The following is a 27,770-nucleotide window of genomic DNA, read 5'->3' as shown; positions in this document are numbered from 1 at the left end:
AAGAATGCCAAGAAGATCATCTAAGTTGATGCAGTACATGTACAGCAGATGAGGCTGGTGGGATGAGCTATAGGAGGACAGGCTCATTGTACTGGCTGGAATGGAATATATGGAACAGGTAAAACATGTGGTTTACATATGTTGATGTGTTTGATACTTTCCATATGGGTGCGCCCATCCAGAAAGATAGATGACTCCTCATGGATATAACCCATTTTAACATGGACATTGCCATTGAGGGCTTCCACCATTTTAAAGTAGTCAACTGGGTAGGAATTCCTATGAGTTGGGAGGAATCAGCCAAGGAAGAAGAAGAAGAAGACAATGTACTACTTTAAAATGGAGATAGCCTCAATTGAGCTGCCCATGCTGTCCCATACGCTATAATGGCACAGATACAAAGATGTGTCCTATAGCTAGCTCCATCCGTGCTCCTTTACTCAGTTCATCGCATTTTCAAATCCCTCCCCACAACTCTCCCATGCGCGAAATGAGCAATGACGTCAGGGTAGTAACTCCAGCACCACTTTTCAAACAGGTTGCATTCTACCAGACTATCAGTGTTGGGCACTGAACTGTTGAATGCGCCTAACGGGATAAGGAGAGATGGCATGGAGCAGACAGGTCAAGAATCGCAGGGTGCTTCGAATAACACATAGTCTAGTTAAGTATCTGAAATTGATCATTTATTAGAAGTAATTCACATTGGATGTATTTATTTATTTTTAGAAGATACTTTTTTTTAAAACTAGCGCTCGTGTAGCTGTCCCGAACGTGGATACATTGTATCTGATTCTGACCAACTAACTTCTGTTCATGAAAACAATTTAGCAACAATTGTATCGAACGGATTACAGTCGTATTTTGTGTTTCCTGATATTGTTGAGTTGGAAATTCGGAATATAACTGTAATTTGAAAGCGAGTGTATTTTGGAAGATGCCTGATGTCTAATGCCACTGGACGAGAATACATTTTCTCCACGTCGTGCTTCTTTACGAAAACTTGTCAGAGTTAGTTTACAAACTGCCTGAACTGACAAATTCCTAGTTGGCTTCATCACCACGAGAAAGTGTGGATTCCAGTGTCAAATACCACAATGGACTGAGTATATTTGTCACAAATAGTTTATTTTGAGAATAGTGCCTTACCGTGCTTTCCAGGGAGCACTTTGACCTATAATATAGCCTACATCTGAACTAAGTCGTGATGATTTCGGAGGAACGGAGTAGTCACGTATCCAAACAAGCCCTCAACTTTCCAGTGGGCCTATTGATCCGCTCGCCAAAGAAGAGCCTGGCAAAGCTGGGGAGGAATCCAAGCAATGGATCCCTGCAGTAAGTCATTTATATCCAGTGTGTCTACTTTGCAGAATAGGATTTCAGTTTTGTTACATGCAGCTGCCTGGGATTTTGTATATTCAAATGGAGGTATGGCCTTCAATAGAAATATAATTTATTTGTAGAGAGGTGCTCGAAATACTGTCCTCTTATTAATTACCCATTAATTTTGTGTCCTCTCTTGAACTCTCACTTTAATTTACATCTTTGCCTTGCTCTCTCTGTTTCACTCTGTCACTATCTATGTCTCTGTCTCTTATTTCTCTCTCTCTCTCTGTCTCTCCATCTACCCATCCATTTCTCCCTCTCTCAGGTCCAACACCTCGGATGGCACCACCCATTCAGCAGAGAGTACAGGCGTGAGGCAGCCGGCCAAGAACAAAATCCGCCGCCACAACAACAGACTGTCGACGGTGTTCAACCGGAGCCCCCTCCTGCGGGGAGACAGTGGACAGGGGCATGTCCCAGATGGCAGGAGCATGGCGGGGGACATGCAGGCTGCAGATGACCCTGCTGAGCTGTCCAGTCAGATGTCTGCCCCAGGTATCCTAAGGATCTTTGGCAGCGACATCTGCCAGGGAACCAACTACAAGAGTGTGCTGGCCACGACTCGCTCCAGTGCCAAGGAACTTGTCAAAGAGGCCCTTGAGAGGTGAGGGGTTAGGGATGCCCACTGGCATAATGTGATTTGTTAGCATTAACTTCAATGCTAACAGGCAAGCAGAAAGAGAACATTCCTCAAGGCTGAATGGCATGGACTGCAATACTGCTCATCCTAATATGGTGTGAACCATTGCAAATCACTTAAAGCTGGTGATATGGATATTTTACCCAAATGATCTCAAAGTCATTTTATTTCAGGAGGAATTACATCTTATCATGGTATTCTGACTGAACCTCTTTTATTGTTGCTTAGATACTGTCTGGAGAAAGAGGATCCCAGTCGATATGTGCTGTGCGACGTGATTGGCCAGACCGGAGCAGACCACCAATGGAAGACAGAGTGCTTTCGGGTCGTGGGTGACCACGAGAAGCCCCTCATGCTGCAGTCGCTATGGAAACCCAAAGAAGGCTTCTCCAGACGCTTTGAGATCCAGAAGAGAGTGAGCGTAGAGGAACAGACTGCTAAAGAGACCGACACCGTCACTGCAGGTACGTCAACCACACAGGTGCAGCTCAGTGATCCCACTAACAACAACCTAAAGCCCAGGTCATCATTCTGTCTCTGTTGGGGTGGCATTGGATCTCCTATCTCTGTCACTAACTGTAGGGTAATAGAATCCATTGTCCAGCTTATCATGAGACAGAGCAGGGGAGATGGCAGGCAAGTGAGAGGTCAGAGAAAAACAAAAGCTGCAGTGAGGGGTAGACAAGGTCAGAGTGTCCCCTCTCTCTTATCTGGGATTGACGACAGGGTCCCAACAGGTCACTCTGAAGCCCCCATGGCAGGGGACTGGCTGTGGCTGGATAAGCTTTTTCCGCTGGGACCTGAATGTCTCCACCGTTCCACATGTTATTCTTTCCATCAGAGCCTGCTTCCTGCACACTGGACACTGTGTGGTCTTGTTGACTTTGGCGTGCGTTTGTTGTGATTTTCAGTTTTCATCAAACCCCACAACCCCACATCACCCTCCACTCTCTTTGCTCCACTCTGATTGGGGGAAGCTGGGGGAAGTTGCCCCCTCTGCAGGCCTGACCAGCCCCCCTGACACAGTGTGGCAGAACAATGTGGAAGAACGCCCACTTCCACAGCTGATAAGGCCTGGGAGCAGGAGCTGTTAGCTGGTGTGAAGCTGAGCTCTCTGGACATTCCATGGTGCTTAATGGCTCCAAATGAGCTGAATAGTGTTTATTTTGCGGTACATCAGCCCAACAGCCAGGAACGCCTGTTGATATCAGATAGAGGACAACACCTCTCACTACACCTCCAGATTTCCTCTCCTTCCCCTTCTATGTTTGGTTTGACTGAGAGCCAACTCAGTAAACATTATGATATGGTGGTGTGTGATGGACTGGAATGATTTGATGGAAGATCTCCACTAATAGTTTATTGAGTGTTTAGTATACGGTGAAGTTTCAGTTTATGCATAGATGATGAAGTTTATGTTACATTGACTATATCAGGACACAATCAATGATATTGTAATGAACTATGAATACATGATTAGTAATCACTTCTCTGCATCTAGTCTCATCCTCCCTCTCTCCCGTGCTCCTCTCTGCCCCAGGTATCAACGCCCAGGCTCGTAAGCTCCAGAAGGGCCGTTCGCGGGTCACCTCTCTGTTCATGGACGGCAGTGGTGAGGATGTGGAGGGCCTGGGGATGTGGAGGAGTCTCAGTGAGATGGACCTGTCTGCCATGGAGAAGGAGGCCTTGCGGGCCCAGCAGAAGGCCCAGCTCATCAGGGAGGACCCGGAGGCCGAGGCCGACAAGGAGGCCCTGCGTCTGGGCATGGAGAAGGAGGAGACGGAGAGCAGTGACGACAACACCACCCAGTACTCCATCCACCCGCCCTTTGACTTCCCCTACTTCCTGCTACTGCAGGGATACAGCTACAGACAGGTAGGAAAACTGGGAAGTGAAGCTGTTGCCACTGTTATACATTAAACCCAGATGCATTTGTTTGTCTATCGGATTATTGATTCACTTAAATGATGAGTAACTTTAATGAAAGGATTGGCTTCAGTTGACACAGCTGAAGTCAATTTGTTAGATAAGAGTCAGTCTTTTCTTGAATAGTTAGGCTCAGAATAGGTTTGTACGGTTGGAGAATGTGTCCGGCTGCGACACATTCATGTTGAAATCCTTCACAGAGGGCCTGGGCAGCCAGATAGCAGCAGCTGTAATTGGTTGAGCCGGATGGCTGCTCCATTGAAGACCTTTCAAGGTTCTCAAGTGTCTCTTGGCAGGGTGGCAGAAACACTGTGACGAAAGGCTTATCAGAGACACCGAGGCGTAAACAAGTGTACTCCACTACACTATAGAGGCTCCCACTGAACCTCTTAGGTTAAAACCTGGGGTTAAAATCCCCAGAAACAGAGCGAGACAGTGAGAGAGAGGAGCAGAGAGCAGAGGGCTTTAGCTGCAGTGAGGATGCTATAACAGGGACAGCGAGAGACTGAGTCTTGCTGCTGGATTATACAATGGGCTCAGAGTATTGGAGCCACGAGCTCAAGCAGAGTCGGAGTAGACCGGCATGTTGTGGACAGGTGATCCTCGTGTCCACACACTGAGTGGGCCAGCCTGGGTCATGTACTGGAGAGGCGGGAAGACGGAGCTGGCCCTGTCCCAGCAGTAGAGTTCCCACACTGGGATGTGTTGTCTGTCGTCAGGGCTCGTTGAATAGATAAGGAACACTGTGTTCACAATCACAGTTCAGCTGAGCCCTGCTGGCTCTGCAGTGGAGGTGGCGATAGGCCTGATTAAAGGTACATAGTATTAGAGAATAGAGCAAAAGGAACACTGTAATGTCTAAACAAACTCAGTGGATGGTCACGTACACATGCCTAGCTTACACATTTGCACACAGGCTCGTGCATGCCAGAACACACATGCACATTTAGGCACAAAAGCTGCACATTCAACAAATATATATATATATATATTCCTTTCAAAAAGAGATTCTGTGGGTGACAGATTTTTTTCTGCACTTTTATTCCTTTACAAAACATTCTGGATATTTCAATGCAAAACCAGAGTGAGAGTGGCAGGCTGTGGCCTAAGCAAAGAGCCAGAGGGCCAGAGAGCCAGAGAGCCAGAGTGCCAGAGAGCCAGAGGGCCAGAGAGTCAGAGAGCCAGAGAGCCAGAGAACCAGAGAGCCAGAGGGCCAGAGAGCCAGAGAGACAGATAGCCAGAGGGCCAGAGAGCCAGAGAGCCAGAGGGCCAGAGAGCCAGAGAGCCAGAGGGCCAGAGAGCCAGAGGGCCAGAGAGCCAGAGGGCCAGAGAGCCAGAGAGCCAGAGGGCCAGAGAGCCAGAAAACCAGAGAGCCAGAGGGCCAGAGAGCCAGAGAGCCAGAGAGCCAGAGGGCAAGAGAGCCAGAGAGCCAGAGGGCCAGAGGGCCAGAGAGCCAGAGAACCAGGCTCATTCCTAGAAACAGGAAATGCTGCTGCTCTCTGTTGTTTGATCCTCATTGTGGAGACTGCTGAGTGTGCAGGACACTGGGTGGGGTGTGCCAGATACTGGGGGAAGTACTGAGCCCGCCCCTGGTCTGGCCACTCGACAACAATAAGTCACTCATATATCAGTCCTATGGAATACAAATGTTCCAGCTCCATGAATGAAATAGTTTTTCTCAGGCTTGACTAGTTATTTTCAGGCTTGACTAGTTATTTTCGAAAGTGTCTTTGTGTTTCCAGACCAGATTTTCCTGAACTTAATCACCTGTGAACCATGAGAGCTGTAGTGGATTTGATTTCCTTGTAAGTGTTGTTGTTCAAGTGCAGGTCAGTGTAGTCACAATTCACATTGACTCATAGCTATTAACTCCCTTCCTAGACAGTTTGATCTATTCTGCCAGATATCATGTGCAGGAAAATAAATACCATTTAACCATTTAGTTAGTTAAGTGTATGTGCTCAAACACACTGCTCAGCGGCTGATTGGCTTCCATGCTAGCTGGGATGATACAGTATCAGGGCTTTCATACAGGGTTATAGAAGAGCAGGGTTATAGTGAAGGAAGTTGTCAAGGAAGTGAGTTTGTGGTTGACGATACATGACGTACCGCCCCCACCTACCGTCAACGAATCATGTCAATGTGGAGCTATAAGGAGCCCTCCGCATTGTTACAAAATTTGAGAGGTACGATGCGGTACGGAGCTTGATTTGGCCTCTGCATGCCTCCGGAGGCTCAGCAATTGCGACACACCCTCCATATGGAGCCTCCGACTACATTTTCAGATCAACCATAAATTGCCTTTAATAGACTTGGGACAGATGACCGAGCGACGGGTGGTGTTAGAAGGTCATGACCTCCCCCACACTGATCCTCAACAGAGGGTCCCCACAGGGGTACTCAGCCCACTCCTGTACAGCTCACCCATGACTGCGTGGCCACACACTTCTCCAACTCAATCATCACGTTTTCTGATGACACAACAGTGGTAGGCCTGATTACCAACAATGATGAGACAGCATACAGGGAGGAGGTGACGGCCATGGCGGAGTGGTGCCAGGAAAATAACCTCTCCCTCAGCGTCAACTAAAGAAAGGAGCTGATTGTGGTCTACAGGAGACCGCAGAGAGAGCCCGCCACCATCCACATAAACAGGGCTGCAGTCGAGAAGATCAAAAGCTTCAGCTTCCTCAGCGTGCACATCACCGGGGGCCTGAAATGGTATATATATACAGTACCAGTCAAACGTTTGGACACACCTACTCATTCAAGGGTTTTTCTTTATCTTTACTAGTTTCTACATTGTATGTATAATAGTGAAGACATCAAAACTATGAAATAACACATATGGAATCATGTCGTAACCAAAAATGTGTTAAACAGATTCTTCAAAGTAGCCACCCTTTGCCTTGATGACAGCTTTGCACACTGGCATTCTCTCAACCAGCTTCACCTGGAATGCTTTTCCAACAGTCTTGAAGGAGTTCCCACATACACTGAGTGTACAAAACACTAAGAACCCTTCCTAATACTTTGCCTTCAGAACAGCCTTAATTTGTTGGCACCTCATCGGTGTCGAAAGCGTTCCACAGGGATTCTGGCACATCTTGACTCCAATGCTTCCCACAGTTGTGTTAAGTTGGCTGGATGTCCTTTGGGTGGTGGACCATTCTTGATACACACAGGAAACCTTTGAGCGTGAAAAACCCAGCAGCGCTGCAGTTCTTGCCACAAACCGGTGTGCCTGGACCTACTAGCATATCCCGTTCAAGGCACTTCAATCTTTTGTCTTGCCCATTCACCCTCTGAATGGCACACATACACAATCCATGTCTCAATTCTCTCAAGGATTAAAAATCCTTATTTAACCTGCCTCCTTCCCTTCATCTACACTGATTGAAGTGGATTTTTACGTCAAAAGGGATAATATCTTTCACCTGGATTCATCTGGTCAGTCTATGTCATGGAAAGAGCATAATGTTTTGTACTCAGTGTTTTTTTTGTTTTTTTTTGCTCGTTCTTTCTTTTTTGGGGGAGATTATGTGTGTATTGTTTTAAAAAAAAAGTGATTGTTTCATCCACTTCTCACCCCCCCTTGCTGCTCCTTCTATGGACAGTCTACCCCCCCACCCCAAATGGACACTTACCCTGCCCCCACATTTATCATTGCTACAGTTGTAAATGTGTATAAAATATTATTTTTATTATTATTATTATTGTCGAAATTCACTTCTCTTTTTCTATCCTGCACTGTTGGAGCTCAGAGCATACGAATTTCACTGTACCCTGCGATAACATCTACAACCCTGCGCATGTGACTAATAAACTCTTTAAAAAAATTACAAATCTGCGAATCTGTGTACTTTGATTTCATTTAACATGGACTTATGGTTTCACACCTAAGCCCTTCCATTCCTGTCCCTCCACCACACTGCCAGTACATGCTTATCCTGGATCTGTTCTGTCCTCACATAACACACACCTCTAATGCGCCTGCTTGATCAATCTCCAAACGATTACACAACTTCTCTATTAAAGTCCTAGGTCTTTTATTTGCACTTTGTATTGTGGTGTCAAAGTGCATGTGTTTACTTTGTAGTTAGGTACTAGGCAGGAGCAGTGTAATTACAGTGTAGTTAATACATAGTAGTTTCTAATGATCATAGCATATTGCAAACTGAAACCAGTTCATTAATTAATGCGCCAGTCATTCTCATGGATTCTGCTGGTTGACCTTCCATTGCCCCTCCTCTACGCTGCAGGACTTTGTCATCTACCTGATGAGCGGCACCACCACCATCTTCGGCTGCTGCAGGGAGCACTGTAACGGAGAGGATGAGGAAAGGCTCAAGGTGGACATCCTCCTCTTTGCCCCGGACATTCTTCCCCAGCACTGCTGTGTCAGGCGCCTGGACTCTACCAACTCCTTCCCGGGGGACACCAAGCGGACTCTGACCCTGCTGAAGCCCCTCCACGGAGCCCCCGTCACCCGGAATGGTTTCCTCCTGAAGGAGGAGGTGGAGCTGACCCCTGGGGACCTGGTGGGTCTGGGCCGACACTACCTGTTCATGTTTAAAGACCCTACCGCCGCCCCAGGGGCCCCACAGACCCCTCTCTGGATGAAACAACTCTGCCCCGACCATGGCGGAGGAATGGGAGTGTCATCCTCCTGTCAATCATGTGGCTCCGCCCTCCCCATGAAATGGCCTAGGGTCCAGAGGAAGCCGGCTCCTCCTCGGTGGAAGGACCCAGAGGGTGGAGAGGTATCTCTGAGCTATGAGTTGGAGCAGGAGGACAGGGTCCTGCAGGAGGTCCTGGTCATGGTGGACCCCAATGGGGACGAGGCCAAACTGACCCCTGCCTTCCTGCTGAGCCTGTCCATCCAACACTCAGCCACCACGTTCCAGCTGACACACTTCCGAAGGTTGCTGCTCCGTATAGCCAGTCAGATCCAGCTCACCATGTGGGTGAGTAAAACTATGCACCTCCACTATGCACAAAAACAATGCACTCTCTCCAGTCAAACGATTGACCTTTTATATCATCACGCCACAAATAAACCTTGAATGGTTAGGAATTCAACATACTGTGTGTCTCAAGGGTACTGCAAAGAAAGAAATGTAATGTAAGGTGTCATCAGGATGGAATATCACTTAGATAGGCTTGCTGCTGGTTTGAAATTAATGTTGTCTTTATCTCGTCCCCTTGCAGGAGAAGACAAAGGAGCTTGCTGTGATCCAACCAGAAAGGTGAGTAGCCGCCTCTCCAACCTCAATCACTCAGCCTGCCCCAGAAATGCTAACAATGAACAGCAAAGATGACAACAGGGTGCAGAACAGTGGCAACCTGCTGCCTCTGACACTAACACCCCTTTCAACTTTAGTGTTTGCTATGAGTGTTTGCTATGAGTCATATACATGTATGTAGAGCTAGGAGTCTTAGAATATGATGCTACTGCCTTCCACTACATTCCAACAACAATTGGAACATTCCAACAACAATGCTACTTGAATTTCTGGGAGGGATGTGTAGTACACAGATATAGTATTCTCTCATTGTCACATGTCCCAGTGACTTCTTTACAGAATAAGAAGCTGAGAATGAATCATGGTCTCTTGATGTTCATACTTCTCTATATGCCGCCCATTGAAGTGTATGAAGTCAAAATGATATCTCATGATGATTTAATATTATGGAACATTATTGTAGGGCACTGTATTCCAAAGCTGTGCTTTAGCTGCCTGCTGAGAAAGGAGGAAGGATTTTTAAGAATGAATGTTTCATTTCATATTTCACTCAATTGCACATGGAAATCAAATGTAATGGTTTAAATTAGCATTCATTCCAAGGGATAGATTCATGATGTAAAATATGAGTCACTTGCAAGCCACTTTTAGTGCCATTCACCCAGTACAGGGTATTTGTTGGCTGTTGTACTGAACTCAGACCTGTCTATATGTCTCCCCTTGCAGGAGCTTCAGTGATGTCCAGCAAGAGCCAGAGGATGTGCAGCTGCTGAGCATAGAGGAGCTGATCCCAGGCCTGCGGCCGCTGGTGTTGTGGATGGCCAACTCCATCGAGCTGCTGCACTTCATCCAGCATGACGTTCCCCAGCTGCTGCCCTGGAGGCAGGAGGAAGAGGAGGAGGAGGGCTCAGAGCCAGAGTCAGAGATGTGGTCCACTAGGACTGCCAGTGAGGAGGCCATGACGGTCCTGGAGGAGGTCATCATGTTCACCTTCCAGCAGTCTGTCTATTACCTCACCAAGGTCAGTGCATAGTCACACACACTATAATCATACATTGTAGATGGCATTCCATTTGCTCCGTTCCAGCCATCATTATGAACCATCCTCCCCTCGCCAGCCTCCACTGATACACTCACCAATAGATTACATGCATGCAGCATGCACACAAACATAGACACGTGCCTTGCACACACAATTAGCACACACACCGCACATGTACACAAATAATAACATCCTTGACTATTTGCTCCAGAAAACCTTGCACAGCCCAAATAGAAAGCCATCTTTTGCTTGTGGACTACGGGAAGCAGGACTAGAGACCTTATGAACACCATTCTCCGTTTGCTGGTAGCATGCCAGACAATAAGCCATAATAAACCAGGGGAAACATGCACACTCCCTCTGGCTCTCTCAGTAAGGATAGGCGTGTCAGATAGTGTCATCTTTTCCAGTGGAATAAAGGACTACTTATCATCTTTTTAATATTCTGTAAATCCACTTCGAGGGTATTTCCAAAGTCTTTTGAAATATTTATAGAGAGCAACAAAAGGTCTATCCTGTTCAACAGTGAGCCCCAGGAAGACACTCCCAGGCAGGGTTTACTGGAGTTTCCTATGTTTGGGCCCTATAACTAACTCTATGACATTAACAGAGCACCATCACTGCCACAGTAACCCAGAGACCAGCAATAGACACCCAATGCCTGGCGATGACTGTTCCAGGATGGGAGGGAGCACCGGCATGGGTGGGAACAGGAACAGGATTGTATGTGCTGTTGTTGTTTTGAATGCTCCGAGACCACCTCTTCCTGTCCCTAGATTTCCGTTTCATGGCAGAAACCATTGATAAAAGAAAGCTTACACATGCCTGTCAACTTTCCCTGTTGACAGGAACATTTACATTTTTACATGGTGAGGGGAAGGTCATTTTTTCCCCCATAGTTACAGGCTCTAGCTCTCCCTGTTGCATGAAACAAGCTTAGATTCCCCCTGTCACAAGGGGATTTATGGATGATTTAAGATGAAGTCGTCAACCCTGTTACGGTCAATCCTGTTACGGTCAACCCTGTTACCTTATTTGGCACTTAATAGGCACTTACTATAGTCCATTTTTTATTTAACCTCATGAGTTGGAAAAAAAACGTTTTTTTAGAACATGTACTGTTTATGACAGAATGCTAAAAGTAGGTGAAATATAACATTTTTGTTTTTTCCAACAAGTTACACTACTCAAAAGACACCTAATTGGTGGAACAACTAACCATGAGACAAAACACTCCAGGAGAAGTTGTAGGATAAGTTTATTCTCATGCCTATTACTCACTGGTACTGCCATTCCTTAGTAGTCAACAGCATGGGCTATTATCAGCTAGTTTATGATACTTGGCATTTATTTATTATGGGAATTATCAGGAGGCTGGAGGGGGCAGAGCGGGGTTGAGTCACTGGGAAACATTTGTGTTTCTGTCAGGAATGGCCAGTGGCACCAGTGTTATCAATGGGATTCCCAGGACTGTGTATGGTACACTGTTAACAATGGTGAGTGTCAAGACTGGACAGTCTCAGGCCCCTGGCTATCAGGCCCCTGGCTATCAGGCCCCTGGCTATCAGGCCCCTGGCTATCAGGCCCCTGGCTATCAGGCCCCTGGCTATCAGGCCCCTGGCTATCAGGCCCCTGGCTATCCCCCTTTGGAGGGGAAGTGTGTCTGTCCCTGTCTGGCTTTCTGTAACCCCTCCCCCTTGGGCTCTGACTGTTTTCTGATTGGCTCAGGGAGCTCAGGGTCATTGGGCATAGCCCTGTTGACTAAGTCACTGATTCCTCTGCAGTTTTACTGAATCTGTCAACAAATTTTCGCATGTTGATGAAGGTTTATTTTATAGAGAGTATGGCTGATAAAGTGAGAATCGCTGACAAAACGTCCCTTTTAAAGATCAATATATAATGCAGTATACTTTCTATATTAGTGGTACTGGGTACAGTAGCTGTGACTGTAAGGTTTCTTATCTCCCTCTCTCACAGAGGTGCTGTGCTAGACTATGGTACAGTGAGGTAAAGTCATGTAGCTGTGACTAACACCTCTAGCATGCCTCTCTCTGTCCTCAGAGTATGTACTCGGCACTGCCAAGCCTGCTGGATGGGAACCCGTTCTCGGAGAGCGGGCAACTGCGTGTGCCCGAGGGCGTGAGTGGCATCCTGGATGTCCTGAAGGAGGCGCTGTCTCTGCTCAACGCCTTCCAGGTGCACTCTGACATCAGCTCGCAGCTCTGCGCCTACCTCTTCTTCTTCACCAACGCATCCCTCTTCAACGCACTCATGGAGAGAGGTGAGACCTTCAACATGCTCTGTTTGTCATCCATGGGGTTTTGTAGGATCAAATCTTAAAATCCTTAAAGTCCTATGACAAGTATCCTCATAAAATACACACTGTATGTGTTAATGGGATACTTTGGGATTTGGACTTTCCCCAGGGTAAGATGAACTTGTGGATATAATTTTTATGTTTCTGTGTCCACTATGAAGAACGTTAGAGGTAGTTTCGTGAGCCAATGCTAACTAGAGCTTGTGCAATAACTGGAAGTCTATGGGTATCTGCTAGCATGCTGCATCTTATAGAAGTTTCATTACATTTAATAGCTATGATCGACATTACATGAGCGTGTCTGGATGGTGTTTTGTTCTGCAGGCTCTGGAGGTGGGTTCTACCAGTGGTCTAGAGGGGTCCAGATCAGGGCCAACCTGGACCTGCTGATGGACTGGATACAGGGGATGGGCCTAGGGGACCTGGCTGTGGAGTTCTTCCAGAAGCTCTCTGCTGCTGTCAATCTGCTGGCAACGCCCAAGGAGAACCTACTACAGGTCAGAGGGCACTTCCTTTATTTTCACTTCTTGTTTCGGTTTGGTCTGCTGAGTCAGAGCACTAAATAACACTGCAGCCAAGATGTCCAAAGCAGTTTGAACATATAGTGTATCAAAATGGTATTTTACAGTGTATTAGACTGTACATCACCAAGTGTCTCAGTTCATTATTGGTACACTAATCTCTGTTAACCCAAAAGTAAAATCATTATTCATTTGGTCAACTGCGTGATTTACTTCTGGGTCTATACGTGTTAGGAATTGTGAGTTCTGGCAGTTTGCAACGTTTCCACCCTCGCAAAAAGAAACTCTTATCCAAAGCCCCCCCCGCCCCCCCCCCCCCTTCCGATCTGTGTGGGCCACATGTGAATCACTTGTAGCCGAGCAGTTTAAGCCCCGCCTTCGTTCAATCCTGATAGTCCATATTAGAGGTCAACCGATTAATCGGAATGTCCGATTAATTAGGGCCGATTTCAAGTTTTCGTAACAATCGGAAATCTGTAATTTTGGACATCGATTTTGCCGATTTTCTTTTTTTCTTTTTCTTTTACACTTTTATTTAATCTTTATTTAACTAGGCAAGTCAGTTAAGAACACATTCTTATTTTCAATGACGGCTAGGAACGGTGTGTTAACTGCCTTGGTCAGGGGCAGAACGACAGATTTTTACCTTGTCAGCTCAGGGATTCAATCTTGCAACCTTAAGGTTAACTAGTCCAACGCTCTAACCACCTGCCTCACGAGGAGCCCGCCTGTTACACGAATGCAGTAAGAAGCCAAGGTAAGTTGCTAGCTAGTATTAAACTTAATCAATCATAATCACTAGTTATAACTACACATGGTTGATGATATTACTAGTTTATCTAGCGTGTCCTACGTTGCATATAATCGACGCAGTGCGCATTCGCGAAAAAGGACTGTCGTTGCTCCAACGTGTACCTAACCATAAACAATGCCTTTCTTAAAATCAATACACAGAAGTATATATTTTTAAACCTGCATATTTAGCTAAAAGAAATCCAGGTTAGCAGGCAATATTAAACTAGGGAAACTGTGTCACTTCTCTTGCGTTAATTGCACGCTGAGTCAGGGTATATGCAACAGTTTGGGCCGCCTGGCTCATTGCGAACTAATTTGCCAGAATTTTACATAATTATGACATAATATTGAAGGTTGTGCAATGTAACAGGAATATTTAGACTGATGGATGCCACATGTTAGATAAAATACGGAACGGTTCCGCATTTCACTGAAAGAATAAACGTCTTGTTTTCGAGATTATAGTTTCCGGATTCGACCATATTAATGCCCTAAGGCTCGCAATTCTGTGTGTTATCATGTTATAATTAAGTCTATGATTTGATAGAGCAGTCTGACAGAGCGATGGTAGGCAGCAGCAGGCTCATAACATTCATTCAAACAGCACTTTCGTGCGTTTTGCCATCAGCTCTGCTGTCTATAACTTCAAGCCTATCAACTTCCAAGATTAGGCTGGTGTAATGTGATGTGAAATGGCTAGCTAGTTAGCGGGGTGTGCGCTAATAGTATTTCAAACGTCAGATGCTCTGAGACTTGGAGTAGTTGTTCCCCTTGATCTGCATGGGTAACGCTGCTTCGAGGGTGGCTGTTGTCGTTGTGTTCCTGGTTCGTGCCCAGGTAGGAGCGAGGAGAGATACGGAAGCTATACTGTTACACTGGCTATACTAAAATGCCTAGAAGAACATCCAATAGTCAAAGGTATATGAAATACAAATGGTATAGAAAGAAATAGTCCTATAATTCCTATAATAACTACAACCTAAAACTTCTTACCTGGGAATATTGAAGACTCATGTTAAAAGGAACCACCAGCTTTCATATGTTCTCATGTTCTGAGCAAGGAACTTAAACATTAGCTTTCTTACATAGCACATATTGCACTTTAACTTTCTTCTCCAACACTTTGTTTTTGCATTATTTAAACCAAATTGAACATGTTTCAATATTTATTTGAGGCTAAATTGATTTTATTGATGTATTATATTAAGCTAAAATAAGTGTTCATTCAGTATGGTTGTAATTGTCATTATTAAAAATACATTTTAAAAACAGTCCGATTAATCGGCATCGGCTTTTTTTGTCCTCCAATAATCGGTATCGGTATTGGCGTTGAAAAATCATAATCGGTCGACCTCTAGTGCATATAACCAGTGATGAAAACCCAAAGACTGAAACTACTGCAGTTCGTTATCACAGGGATCCCATTCAGTCCCGGCAGATTCTTGGGTCTACATGCAGAATCTGCCCACGGGAGATTATTGGCATACCGAACATGCCTCGAGTGGGAAACCTTTGGGAAGTATTTAGGAAAATCTGACAAAACATTGAAAACACTCATGAATCATCACTGAAACTCTGTTTCCCTACATTTCATTGCTAACTAGGTTTTACTCTTAGAAATGCATGTTGTCTTTGATGGAGGTGATACTGTTGAAGTAGTTCACTGCCACACTAGTTGTGGGAGAAGGTGTGTGTACATAGACTGTTGGTTTTATATCTCTATAGCACCTTACTAAACATTCCCCAGCCCTGGCCAGTTATCAGATCTGGAAAAATACTGCAGGCTTCAGGTACCTGCATGGGAATGTTTAGTAAGGTGCTATAGAGGTATAAAACCAACAGTCTGTGTACACACACCTTCTCCCACAACTAGTGTGGCAGTGAACAAACAACATCTCTCACCCCACAATGGCCCATTCAAACTACTATCACAATGTTATTATCTTAGTACGATACACACTTCTGATATTATGAGAACAGTTAGACTGGTCTTAACACTATCGGTGTGATGACAACACCTAGATGTAATGGTAAAGCAATGAAGCAATGGGGTGTTAATGACAACATTTTTGTCCACTATAGCAATTCTGAATGTATCCATTGTAGACCACAGGTGTTTTACAAGGTATGGAACAGATTGAAAATGTTAGAGCTGAAAGGTTATTTTCACTGACGGATGTCAGCTGAGTGGAACTCACACGCACCACCACATGACATCATTAAAAAAGCCTGACAGAGCTGTGGGAGAGGGAAAAGAATGCTTGGAAACAATGGAATTTCTCCCACCAAATTGTACTCTACATCTCCTATTATGCAATGACTTCTCATCTATTGATGAAGAAAATACACATTTTGCCAAGATAGGCAGTCCTTGCACCTAGAACTTAAACAAATAGACATAATAATAATTCATAATTAGGTAGGTGCTTATATTTATCATGTTTCACACATGTACAAGTGTGTATATTATAGACGTGTGAATTGGAAATGTGTTTTTTGCATATACCAACTCCCCCTTAGACATCCTCGGACAGTGGGGTCATGGCCAGGTTCACTGTATGTATGTTTAAATCCCATGTTGTTGATGCCTGTGGCTTTAAACTGTGTGCCACTGAGTAGTTAATCCTTCCTTAAGCATGCCATTCTCTCTGTAATCCACTGAAAGGAGGATCATGTTTACTGGGGGAAGTTGAGCCTTAACATATCTGGTGGTGGTTGGGTTAGTTAACACGATTCCAGGCTGTATCACATCCGGCCGTGATTGGGAGTCCCATAGGGCGGCGCACAATTGGCCCAGCGTCATCCGGGTTTGGCCGGGGTAGGCCGTCAATGTAAATAAGAATTTGTTCTTAACTGTCTTGCCTAGTTAAATAAAGTTTAAATAAACAAATTAAACAAATAAGTGGAGAAACAAATGTTAAACACACACTCATATCCTGTTTCTGGTCATGTTTATGACACCTGTAAAGATAAGGGAGATTGGGAAAACCTGTTGCCAGTCTGTGTGTGACACAAGGCTGGCTTTAGCCCTGTCACCTTCATAGAAAAGAGTGACCTCTGCCGTGACAGGCCCACACTACTGTATGTCTCATCCTATGAATGTCCAGGGGCTGCAGGAAGGCTGTGGACACGTCATGGTCTTGTAATGTTCTCCCGGGTTAGTACATGAGAGAATCACCTCCTACTCATCCCAATTACAGCACTGTTGTTGTGGATAGTTGTGGGTTTTATCTTAAAACCACAGTTTGCACAGCCCTAAAGCATCAAATTCAGTCAGAAAGTTGTATTTTCTCCTGCAGCTTCCCTCATATTTAATTTAGATCCAGAGTTGATAGTTTCTTGATCTGATTCACCAGGAATTGAGAAAGGAGCCTGCTGAGACTCAGTGCAACCGGACTGACAGTCTAGCATTTCACTCTTCAATCCACAGCCATAAGGGGCTAATACAATTTGAGACAACACCTGTTCTCAATATCTAACCAGAAGGCAGCCATGGTAACAGCCCCAAAACAGCTCCGCAGTAGTAGAACCAGTCTCCCCTCAGTCAAAGGCTGCCTCTCTCCTCTATTCGTGGGGACTGTTGCTAGGAGGCTGGTGGTGTTGTGTATGGATCACTCCCATGGCACGAGGTCAGATGTTGTGGTAGGTAAAATGGAGCACACACCCTTGTGATATTCTCAGTTTTCCATCTGGAGTTCTGGGCTCGAGAGAGTGAGGGACATAGTAAATTACCAGTGATGTGGCATGGTTTTGTTATGGCTGAGCTCTCTCAGTCTCCAGTAATTACCGATGATACAAAGTTAGGATGATTGTGTCATTGATGCCGTAATGTTATGCCACTTATGATTGGGATACACCAAGTCAAATAGTAGATATAGTAAATATAGACTTAAAAGAATGTAAAAAAGAAGTCTTCCTGCAGCCCCTGGACATTCATAGGATGACATTCATAACTCCTCCTTCTGGCCAGCCTCTGTGCTGTCATGCGACAAAGAGGGTGTGCTCATTGGAGGAATGACGGGTTACAAGGCTGGGGTAAATATGGTCTGATATATTCTACACAATGCCTGTCAGCATACCAATAACACCTCTATGCCAATGATGTCATCTTGAAATGATTCACCTATGTCTTTCTGGTTAGTTACTGAGTCATTAAAACACCTCAGCTCTAAGGTGTGTCTGAGTGAATGAGGAAATAGTTGAAGATGAAGTCTCTTGTGTGTTTATTCCCACTAACCAGACAGAGGTCAACTGAGAGGATAACAAACACCTGATTGTTCATAGTCATATAACACATACAGAAATCTAGACGCTGTAATTAGCACATCTTCTGATGACATCTGACACTTTACGTTTATGTCTCATCAATGTTTAGTCATATGGATGGAAAATGTGACATTCAGGAACATTGACCTCCACAATCAAGCATTTGAACATTTCTTCATTCTGTGTGTGTGTGTGTGTGTGTGTGCGTGCGTGTTTGCGCGCGTGTGTGTGTGTGTGTGTGTTGATTTTATTACTACAGACAGTGATAGAGGTTGGCATAACAAGTATTACTTACAGTCCTAGATGTATTTTCCTAATAAATTCATCACCACATAATCTGTCATTGGAATGACACAAATTTGCAATTACAGTACTTGGACAGATTTATGGTTTGAAATATTTTTTACACAAATAGCTTTGTGTTGAAATAACCCCACTGAGGAAATGCTACCCTGTCATTTTTAGTTTCACTAACAACAATGACATCAAACAGCTCTGCCAGCTCTTGCATTTAAATGATGCCATGTTTACTCTTTTGTGAAATATGCAATCATATTCCTTGTATCACGATCCTTGTGCCTGTACATTGATATTCTTGTAGCGTGTGAGTGTACATATGTGTGTGTGTTTCAGGCATCATGGAGCTCTCTGAGGACTGAGTTCATGCCTCTGAACCCAGCCCAACTGCACCACATGCTGAGGGAGTATAACCCAGGCAGGGCCTGTCCTGCAGACTGGAACCCCTCGCCAGACGAAGCGGAGGCTGCCCTCAGGACCAGTGAGTGGAACACAGATACAGCAGAGTCACGGCGGGTAGCCAAACAGACACACAGACATGTTCACGTGTATAAACCATATTTTGAAACAAACAAACACACGTATTTCTTGGACACAAACAAATTCACATAGCCTATGTAGTCTGTACGCTTGTGTATACAAACTCACTCTGCCAAGATTCAATCAGATCAGACTGTCGCCCATGCCCTGATAAGGTTACACGGAACCCAAACCGGCTGAGCCATCGTGCATAAATGTATTTTGTCCCCCTACACCAAACGTGATCACGACAGGTTAAAATATCAACACAAACTCTGAACCAATTACATTCATTTGGGGACAGGTCGAAAAGCATTAAACATTTATGGCAATTTAGCTAGTTAGCTTGCAATTTCTAGCTAATTTGTCCTATTTAGCTAGCTTGCTGTTGCTAGCTAATTTGTCCTGGGATATAAACATTGAGTTGTTATTTTACCTGAAATGCACAAGGTCCTCTACTTTGACAATTAATCCACACATTAAACGGTCAACCGAATCGTTTCTAGTCATCTCTCCTCCTTCCAGGCTTTTTCATCTCTGCACTTATATGGTGATTGGCATCTAAACTTTCATAGTATTACCACGACGACCAGCAGTGCGTCTTTCAATCACCGACGTGGGTATAACCAATGAGGAAATGGCACGTGGGTACCTGCTTCTACAAACCAATGAGGAGATGGGAGAGGCAGGACTTGCAGCGCGATCTGCATCAGAAACAGAAAGGACTTCTGTTTTAGCCCTTGGCAACGCAGACGCTCGTTAACGTGTGCAAGCAGTGTGGGTGCAATAATTGAATAATAGATCTCTAAATGTATTTTGCAATGCGACGCGAGTGGTGTAGTCAGGGTATTAGTAACTAGAGGCCTATTCCCTGTTGTGTCTGAGAGTGGCTGTAACGTTCTTGGTGTAGTGGGTGAGAAGTCAGGCGCAGGAAGCAGAGAGTTCAGGGTAGTGCCACTTTAATGCACAAAACGGCGAACATAAGCCAACCCCACAAAAACACAGGGTGCACAACAAAACAAATGCCCCAAACAAGGGGACTTAAACTGTCCAGCAAACCCCATGAAAATGGGAAACACGTAACCCACAGACGTGCACACAAGTTACACAAAAACAATCCTGCACAAAGAGCAGGCTACCGGTAAATAAAGCCAGACTAATCAGCCTAAAACAAAAACAGGTGAAACCAATAAACAGAAAGGGGAGAAAGGATCAGTGGCAGCTAGTAGGCTGGTGACGACGACCGCCGAGCGGCACCCGAACAGGAAGGGGTTCCACCTTCGGTAGGAGTTGTGACAGTGGCTGAGTGTGTTCCCCAGAGTAATCCTGTCTGCCTGCCCCAGTCTAACTCTAAATTGGAGCATGAGTACAGGGGGAGGTTAGAGAGGAGAACCCTGTCCAGCCCAATCAGTCTCACCACAGAGTTAACTCTCAAATCCGCCCCTCGCAATATAGGACTTGGCACCTCTTCTGTGTGAATGGCCCAACTCCCGCTGGCACCCCCTGGGGGGAACTTTATCTTGTCCTAGAGGCCATGACTGTCTTTCTTTAAATGGAGAATCTAAAGGATTAACCTACAAATCAGATGTAATGAAGTTAATGAAGTAAAAGGAAATATACAAGTATAAATAATGTAGTGTACACCGTGAGAAAGCTCTTCCAGAGCTTCTGTTGTAATCTTTTCTGAGTCACGTCTTCTGTCTTTAATGATGTCCTGTATTTCCCTCCTCCTCTAGCTGGCATCCTGGAGAGTTTTGACAACCACCCTCCCCTTATCCTGCCCAGCAACACCTTCCACCTGGAGTTGGGTAAACCAATCACGGAGCCCGCTCTGTTTGAGCAGCTCGGCCATCTGCAGGACTTCATCCGTAGTCTCCCCACCAGTCAAACAACACAGCAGGTAACCACCTATCTGACCTTCTGACTCTGTGTACCCAAATTTTACAAATATGCAATCTAATGAGAGGCAGTGGCCGCCCTGAACTGGTGGTGCTCAGTAAATTAGACATTTTAACTTTGATGTTTTTCTAACCCCGCTTTATTCACTTGTCCCTCCCTTCAGGCACTAAGCGGGACAGCTACAGACGCCAAGTCTGCGACCTCACGCTCCTCGCCCTCTGTCACAGTGGTCCCTGACCCAGTTCCCCGCCCCTCGCTCAGGGCAGAGGTGGACTCTTTGAGCCCTGCGGCGCCCCCTCAGGCCCGGGGGTCTCATGGTGACCTAAGCTGCTGCCTGGCAGAGGCAGAGTTGACCCTCAAGCTGAAGAGTCTGGAGCTGCAGAACGCCCTACCTAGGAGTAGCCAGGCTGACCTGGGATGCCACAAGAGCCTGGCTCTGGACCCCTCCTGCCTGCTGACGCCCCCCAACACCCCCCAGGGAATGGGCCTGTCTCAGTCTGAGCTGGAGGCAGACCTGCAGGAGGGAGCAGCACGGCAGCACAGGAAAGGTAACACAGAGGGCTATGTCATACAGTCAGGCATTCAGTTACAGAGCATTCAGTTACAATACAAACAGCTCTGATTGACAGAAAAGAAGCATAAAAAGCCATGTGTCAGCTGAAGTGTGTTATTGACCAATCATAACAGAGGATTGATGATGCTGTAACAGTGGGGGGCACATACTGTACATAGTAATACTAAAAGAAACGGATCCTGTCTCAATCACATTGGATGAATTATGAAGACAAAGAATAACAAAGGATCCCTTCATGGCCTTTCCCTCCCTCTGCGGGTTTTGATTAAAGTGATGTAAAACTCCTATCACAGCAAATACAGCCACCTCGGCTCACACTGTGTCTCATGTACCTAACCTCTGGAGTTAGGTCGCTAGTGCCTCCCGCGTAATATCAACCCACCAATGACTGACAGGCTCCATTAAAGGAAGAATTTGTCTGCTTGACCCGGGAGACCCTGGTGCATATTTGTCCACAGTGGCTCCAGGTTGACACAAGGTGCTTGATATGACAGGAGGAGGAGGAGGAGAGCTCTCATCCTCCCATCATCTCTTCAACCCTATTGACTTTGGACAGAAACTACAGGTCATTGGAGGAATAAAGAGCTGTTCTGGCTGTGTAAAGGTCGTGTTCTCCCTGTAGGGTGGATTCCATGTGTAGAGGAAAGGCAATTTTCTCCTCGGGCTTATTGTTTTTTGAAGCTCTGCTCATGAGGTCATCTGTAGGAGTGGATGGGAGGGGAACGCGAGCAGACTGCTCTCTGGTTATGATTTATTCTGTGGTGGAGGAGTTGAGCTGAGAAAGGGGAGGAAAGGACTAAACATCTTATTCCGTAACTGGGAGGGACACTTCCAGGGTTAACTTCCAGGGATAGCAATAACGTCCCCCTCCCTAAAGCAGGTCAGCTTTCTCTAGCGATGTCTCAAACAATGTGTAAGATTCTAACACTTTTGTATAAGTCCTATACCAGCCATACTCAACAGGCGGAGCACAGTCCGGATCAAGTTCCTCTTGTTATGTCCTTCACTGACAGACCTTAGAGAGCTATTTATAACCTGTCAGAAATGTTCAGTGGATTACTACTAGCCGATGTTAGCTAGATGGGTAAATTAGACTAACCAGCTATCTAAATCCTGTAGTTATCATGGCCAGATTACATGCCCAGGGGCCTCAACACCAGCAGCTCGCATTGATTTTGTTCAGTTACTCAGGTATCATATGAACACACAGAAATGTCAATATGTGTAGAATATCAAGAAATTAGCTTTAAAACGTCAAAATGCGTAGAATTTCAGGAAATTAGGTTTAAACTGACAACATTTTCTCTCAGCCAGCAATGTGGCTGTGTACAATTTAAACAGTTTGAGGTCGCATGGGTTGGGAGGTGGGGGTTTGCTACTATGCCGATTAATGACAATACCTATCCGGACCTTTGCCACCTAGGAAATGTGTGTGACCGCCGGACATTCTCAAATAGTAGTCTAGTGCGCCTGTCCTATACAGTACATTGACCTTTTCTCAAGATATACAATCGTTGAGTCAAACACCTAGCAAAAGAGAGTGAGTCTATACGTTTGATGCCACTTCATCTAAAACATTGTGAGAATCCTGAATGTTTCTGATTTCAGATACCACAGTCCCAGGTCATATCCAAACAACAGGTTAGATAATAAAAGCCCTTTAGTCCAGTATAATCTTTCCTGTTGATTAACACCAGATAATTCCCTCAACTCTAAATCAGAGACAAACACTCTGTGTAACATTTGATTGTGTGTAAGTGCTTACCGCCTGCTTAAAGCTCCCTGACCCCCTGTGTGGTTGTGTGTAAGTGCTTACCGCCTGCTTAAAGCTCCCTGACCCCCTGTGTGGTTGTGTGTAAGTGCTTACCGCCTGCTTAAAGCTTCCTGGCCCCCTGTGTGGTTGTGTGTAAGTGCTTACCGCCTGCTTAAAGCTTCCTGGCCCCCTGTGTGGTTGTGTGTAAGTGCTTACCGCCTGCTTAAAGCTTCCTGGCCCCCTGTGTGGTTGTGTGTAAGTGCTTACCGCCTGCTTAAAGCTCCCTGACCCCCTGTGTGGTTGTGTGTAAGTGCTTACCGCCTGCTTAAAGCTTCCTGGCCCCCTGTGTGGTTGTGTGTAAGTGCTTACCGCCTGCTTAAAGCTTCCTGGCCCCCTGTGTGGTTGTGTGTAAGTGCTTACCGCCTGCTTAAAGCTTCCTGGCCCCCTGTGTGGTTGTGTGTAAGTGCTTACCGCCTGCTGAAAGCTCCCTGACCCCCTGTGTGGTTGTGTGTAAGTGCTTACCGCCTGCTTAAAGCTTCCTGGCCCCCTGTGTGGTTGTGTGTAAATAGGGCTTTACTAAAGCTTCCATTTTGTTGATCATAATCAGAACTCATTACGATCAATGGCCCTTGTCTTTATACAGGCTCTATGGTTTAATAGTTTGTCATAAACCTAAGATATTGTTATGAAAATTATGTACTATTGAACATTACCCACTTTCACAGAAATATTCTCTAATCATGTCATATCCCTGGTTATGACATTGGCCATAGCTTCCCTCCATGTATTACTGTGGCCTCCCAGTCCCATAGAGTGCTCCTGCTCTCTGCTCTCAACCTCGGTGGTTTTGGGCGCTAACGGTAACTTACCGCTATTTTTGGTAGCATTGCTAATCCTTTAATCTGTACCAAGAATTACAGAGAGGTGGTGATGTCAGGAGAGAAAAGATCAGTGGCTGACCCGTCATGGGAATTTACAGTTGGGTTGGTGCGTGGAATCTTAATCGGGACAGGCATTGTCCAGAGCAGGTCCTGTATGGGGGGCAGATGGGCTCGGGCTGGGGGAGAGCAGGGGAGACCAGAGGGGGACCAGGGGGAGACCAGGGGGAGACTAGGGGAGACCAGGGGGAGACTAGGGGAGAGCAGGGGGAGACCAGGGGGAGACCAGGGGGAGACTAGGGGAGAGCAGGGGGACACCAGGGGGAGACCAGGGGGAGAGCAGGGGGACACCAAGGGGAGACCAGGGGAGAGCAGGGGGACACCAGGGGGAGACCAGGGGAGAGCAGGGGGAAACCAGGGTTAGAGCAGGGGGACACCAGGGGGAGACCAGGGGAAAGCAGGGGGACACCAGGGTTAGAGCAGGGGGAGAGCAGGGGGACACCAGGGGGAGACCAGGGGAGAACAGGGGGACACCAGGGGAGAGCAGGGGGACACCAGGGGAGGGGGGGGGGGTGAAAGTGTAGGGCATGCTGGTGGTACTGTTGCTGGTGGCTAGGTTGTTGTGACAGGATAAATACACCACAGAGCACCGGACCAACCTGAGGAAGAGCTTTCCCAAGGCCCCAAAGCTTTACATGTAGAGCTTGTTCTCAGTGGGGTTCTGTATGGTTCTCATTACAACGTCTATGCATTTAGTGGACTCCCCACAGTTTTATAGCACTCAGACTTGACATGATTTTTATATGGAGTCCAAATGCAACATCTGTGTTCAATATTAGTGGTAGTTATATGTATGTTGAGGAGGTCAAACCAACTGCGTGTCCCTCTGAAGCAGCTCAGATGAACCTCCAGTCTTTGATCCATATATTTTCCTATTGGTAGAAATAATAATCCTTAAACACTAATGCCTCAGGTCTTCAAAACAAGCCCAGTATTGTGAACTTCTCTTTCATATGACCAGACAGACAGACAGACAGACAGACAGACAGACAGACAGACAGACAGACAGACAGACAGACAGACAGACAGACAGAGACCCCTAGAAGGTACTGTAGAGGGAAAACCAAAGGGGAACAGACACTACTTTCATGTTTTCTCCTGAAGTAAACCCTGTCTCAAATTGCCACAGTGATATGATTTCTTTATAATTTCATTAAAATGACCACAATAACAGGAAAAGTATAACTTTAAACAGAGTTAAGGTTGGATTGGATACTGTGTATAATGTGGGGTGTTCTTGTGTGTGTCTCCTCAGCAGGCAGCTGCCCAAGGGAATGTTCTGAGAGAAGGAATGGGAATGTGGAGGAAGATAATGCAGAGGAAGAGGAGGAGAAAGAGAGGGATGAAGTGTTTACTGTGGAGCTACACAGAGGACCTCATGGTCTAGGCCTGGCACTGGTGGATGGAATGGTAGGTGAAATCCTTGTCTTTATTCCTCCACCTCCTCCTTTGTTCATCTCCTTCACCCAAGTCTCATCTTCCTTTTTGTTTCTCTACCTCCCTTTCTTATTTTTCACCTCTCTGCATGGGGAAATCAATGGAACTTGAAAAAGCTCTAATATTCTGTTTGGTTACAAAGGTTACATATTCCCCATGATTAACTGTGTTACATCATCATGCATCAAAGTCAGGGAAATCTAGCTTGAAATGAATGATGAGTTGAACTGTGACGTAGATCTCAACTACAGATCGCAAGAAGAGCTGTTGAGCCTATGTGGGACTTTGTGTGTGTGTGTGTGTGTGTGTGTGTGTGGTTATGGTATGTGGGTGAGGGCTTAAGCTTGGGTTTACTAACAGGTGTACAACATGTGGTAAATGTGTTGACCTCCTTTTGAAGTCAGCCATGAACCACATTGAGAACACTAAGCTAATTTATAAGAACCGGTAGACTCCTCTATTGCACAATAGGCAGCTGCAATGGTTATTATTACCCTCATTCCAATGTCTGCCTTTGGCTTCAAATTCCACTAAAGTGCTATTTTCATCATTTAATTCATAACAGAAACATGCCTGGTCTGTGAAAGCCTCTACTCATGTATATGCATGCAGGTGTAGTGCTGTGGAGGATTCTATAACATGTGGTGCCCCCTGTAGGATAGAGATGAAACAGCGGAGATGTTCCTGTAATGATACTATAGTGCAGGTACGGCATGTCCTCAGTCCCAACCTCAACGCTTCCTGCATCCTCTTGTGTCCTGTGTAGAAAACACCTCTGAAGATGACTGGGATCTATATCAAGTCAGTGGTACCAGAGTCCCCAGCCGCCCAGTGCCAGAAGCTGAGGTTGGGAGATCGTATCCTGGCTGTGAACGGCATCAGTCTGGTGGGCATGGAATACCACATGTAAGTAGTGTAAGATGGAGACTGGTCTTTACCACCCTGTGTTGATTAAGAAGTTGTAATAGAGTACTGGATATTATTTAGGTAGTAAGAGTTATAAAACACAACATAGAGTAGTGTCGTTCCCTCCCTCTGTTTAACACACCCTCTGACGTTCTCTCTCGTTCTCTCTGTCAAAGTGGTAGAGAGCTCATTCGTTCATCTGGAGATGCCCTCAGATTGCTGGTGGCCAAAAACGAGTCCAAATCAACGGGGAAGAGCTCAGTGATCACATGCTGAGTGGAAGGAAGGTTTCATTGGAGGCTTCCCCAAGTGACCGTTGACCCTCAGAAGGGAGCTTAATCTTCTCTTTTTATCCAACTAAGGAGCTTAGTTGTCTGTCAGTACTTTACGAGACGTGTTCCTCAACCAAAGGATAAGACACTTGACTGTTTATTTTGTTTTGGTGAATAATCTCTTCTCACTGAGTATTTTAAATGAAGCTTTACTGTACATAGAATGAACAGGAGGACACTCAAAGGTGGATGAAACCACTAGACTGAATCCACTATTGCTCAAGTCTTCTCTGAAGCACCCCTTTTGAATGAATGCCATTTCAAACGCAAACACAACATGTGTATCAACAACATGGTCCAGACAGCTTTGCAGAAGTGTTTTCTGTTGCCCCCTTTTCTTGCCAGCATGTGAATAAATGTACATGGTGAGCTGTCCTTCGTACCCAGAAAACACTGGGTTCTGGAGAGCAGAAAAGAACAGCGGTTAAGGAAGTTGATTCGAGCAGGGTTGAGCTTTTTCAGTGTCTTCAAGGACACTATCTACTGACTACAAATGGCTAGTGCACAGCATTCTGTCTGAAGATTGCTCAGCTTTACAAATGCCAAAACCCATAAGGAGTTATGCAAATATACCATTTTTATAGAACTGTAAATTATAATGTATTTTTTGAGTAAAAACAATGACTCATTCTAATGTTGTAGTGGCTGTATACTTTGGATATTTACTGAAGTGCTATTAGTGAAATATTTTCTGAAGCACTACAGTATAACGAAAGGGTGTCATGGACTCTATGGTTATCTTTAAGACATTTCAGTGGATCTCAGTGATAATCTAATATAGATTCCTGGAGGTATCACTGCTAAACATCTCTGACTTTTCCCATGTAGTGACAGTGACACTATAACTTATGACTGTTTATGAAATGTTTATAAACAAATGACTCTTTATGACAGTTTTAAGTCAACTATCTCTCTTAACAGTGTTAAGTCTTCAATTTGATTGATGACAAATAAAAGAGTATTCCATTTTTTTATA

General features: G+C 45.4%; 1 protein-coding gene across 2 annotated transcripts; it reads left to right on the top strand.

The window, feature by feature from the left end:
- The first annotated feature begins 475 nt into the window (after nucleotides 1–475).
- Nucleotides 476–27,770, top strand: LOC110538586 (ras-associating and dilute domain-containing protein). Of its 2 annotated transcripts, none has more exons than XM_021625490.3 (15): nucleotides 476–1,335; nucleotides 1,652–1,990; nucleotides 2,255–2,490; nucleotides 3,567–3,901; nucleotides 8,215–8,919; nucleotides 9,164–9,201; nucleotides 9,925–10,219; nucleotides 12,302–12,521; nucleotides 12,882–13,054; nucleotides 18,773–18,917; nucleotides 20,692–20,855; nucleotides 21,018–21,402; nucleotides 25,378–25,529; nucleotides 26,323–26,462; nucleotides 26,639–27,770. In XM_021625490.3, exons 1-15 carry the CDS (start codon nucleotides 1,208–1,210, stop codon nucleotides 26,736–26,738), a joined length of 3,555 nt encoding a protein of 1,184 aa, XP_021481165.3. In that variant the 5' UTR covers nucleotides 476–1,207; the 3' UTR covers nucleotides 26,739–27,770. The 2 variants fall into 2 exon arrangements, with proteins under 2 accessions (XP_021481165.3, XP_021481164.3); XM_021625489.3 differs by having other exon boundaries at nucleotides 25,375–25,529.

This window comes from Oncorhynchus mykiss, chromosome 12 (genome assembly GCF_057628025.1).
Source record: "Oncorhynchus mykiss isolate SJ-2025 chromosome 12, ASM5762802v1, whole genome shotgun sequence".
Classification (NCBI taxonomy): domain Eukaryota; kingdom Metazoa; phylum Chordata; class Actinopteri; order Salmoniformes; family Salmonidae; genus Oncorhynchus; species Oncorhynchus mykiss.
This window is presented reverse-complemented; position numbering and strand designations above follow the sequence as displayed.

Excerpts from the sequence above, each read along its gene's own strand:
- LOC110538586 (XM_021625489.3), top strand. The coding sequence starts at position 1,208 with ATGATTTCGGAGGAACGGAGTAGTCACGTATCCAAACAAGCCCTCAAC. Across the intron at positions 1,991-2,254 it reads GTCAAAGAGGCCCTTGAGAG|ATACTGTCTGGAGAAAGAGG; the intron begins GTGAGGGGTTAG and ends ATTGTTGCTTAG. Across the intron at positions 25,530-26,322 it reads TGGCACTGGTGGATGGAATG|AAAACACCTCTGAAGATGAC; the intron begins GTAGGTGAAATC and ends TGTCCTGTGTAG.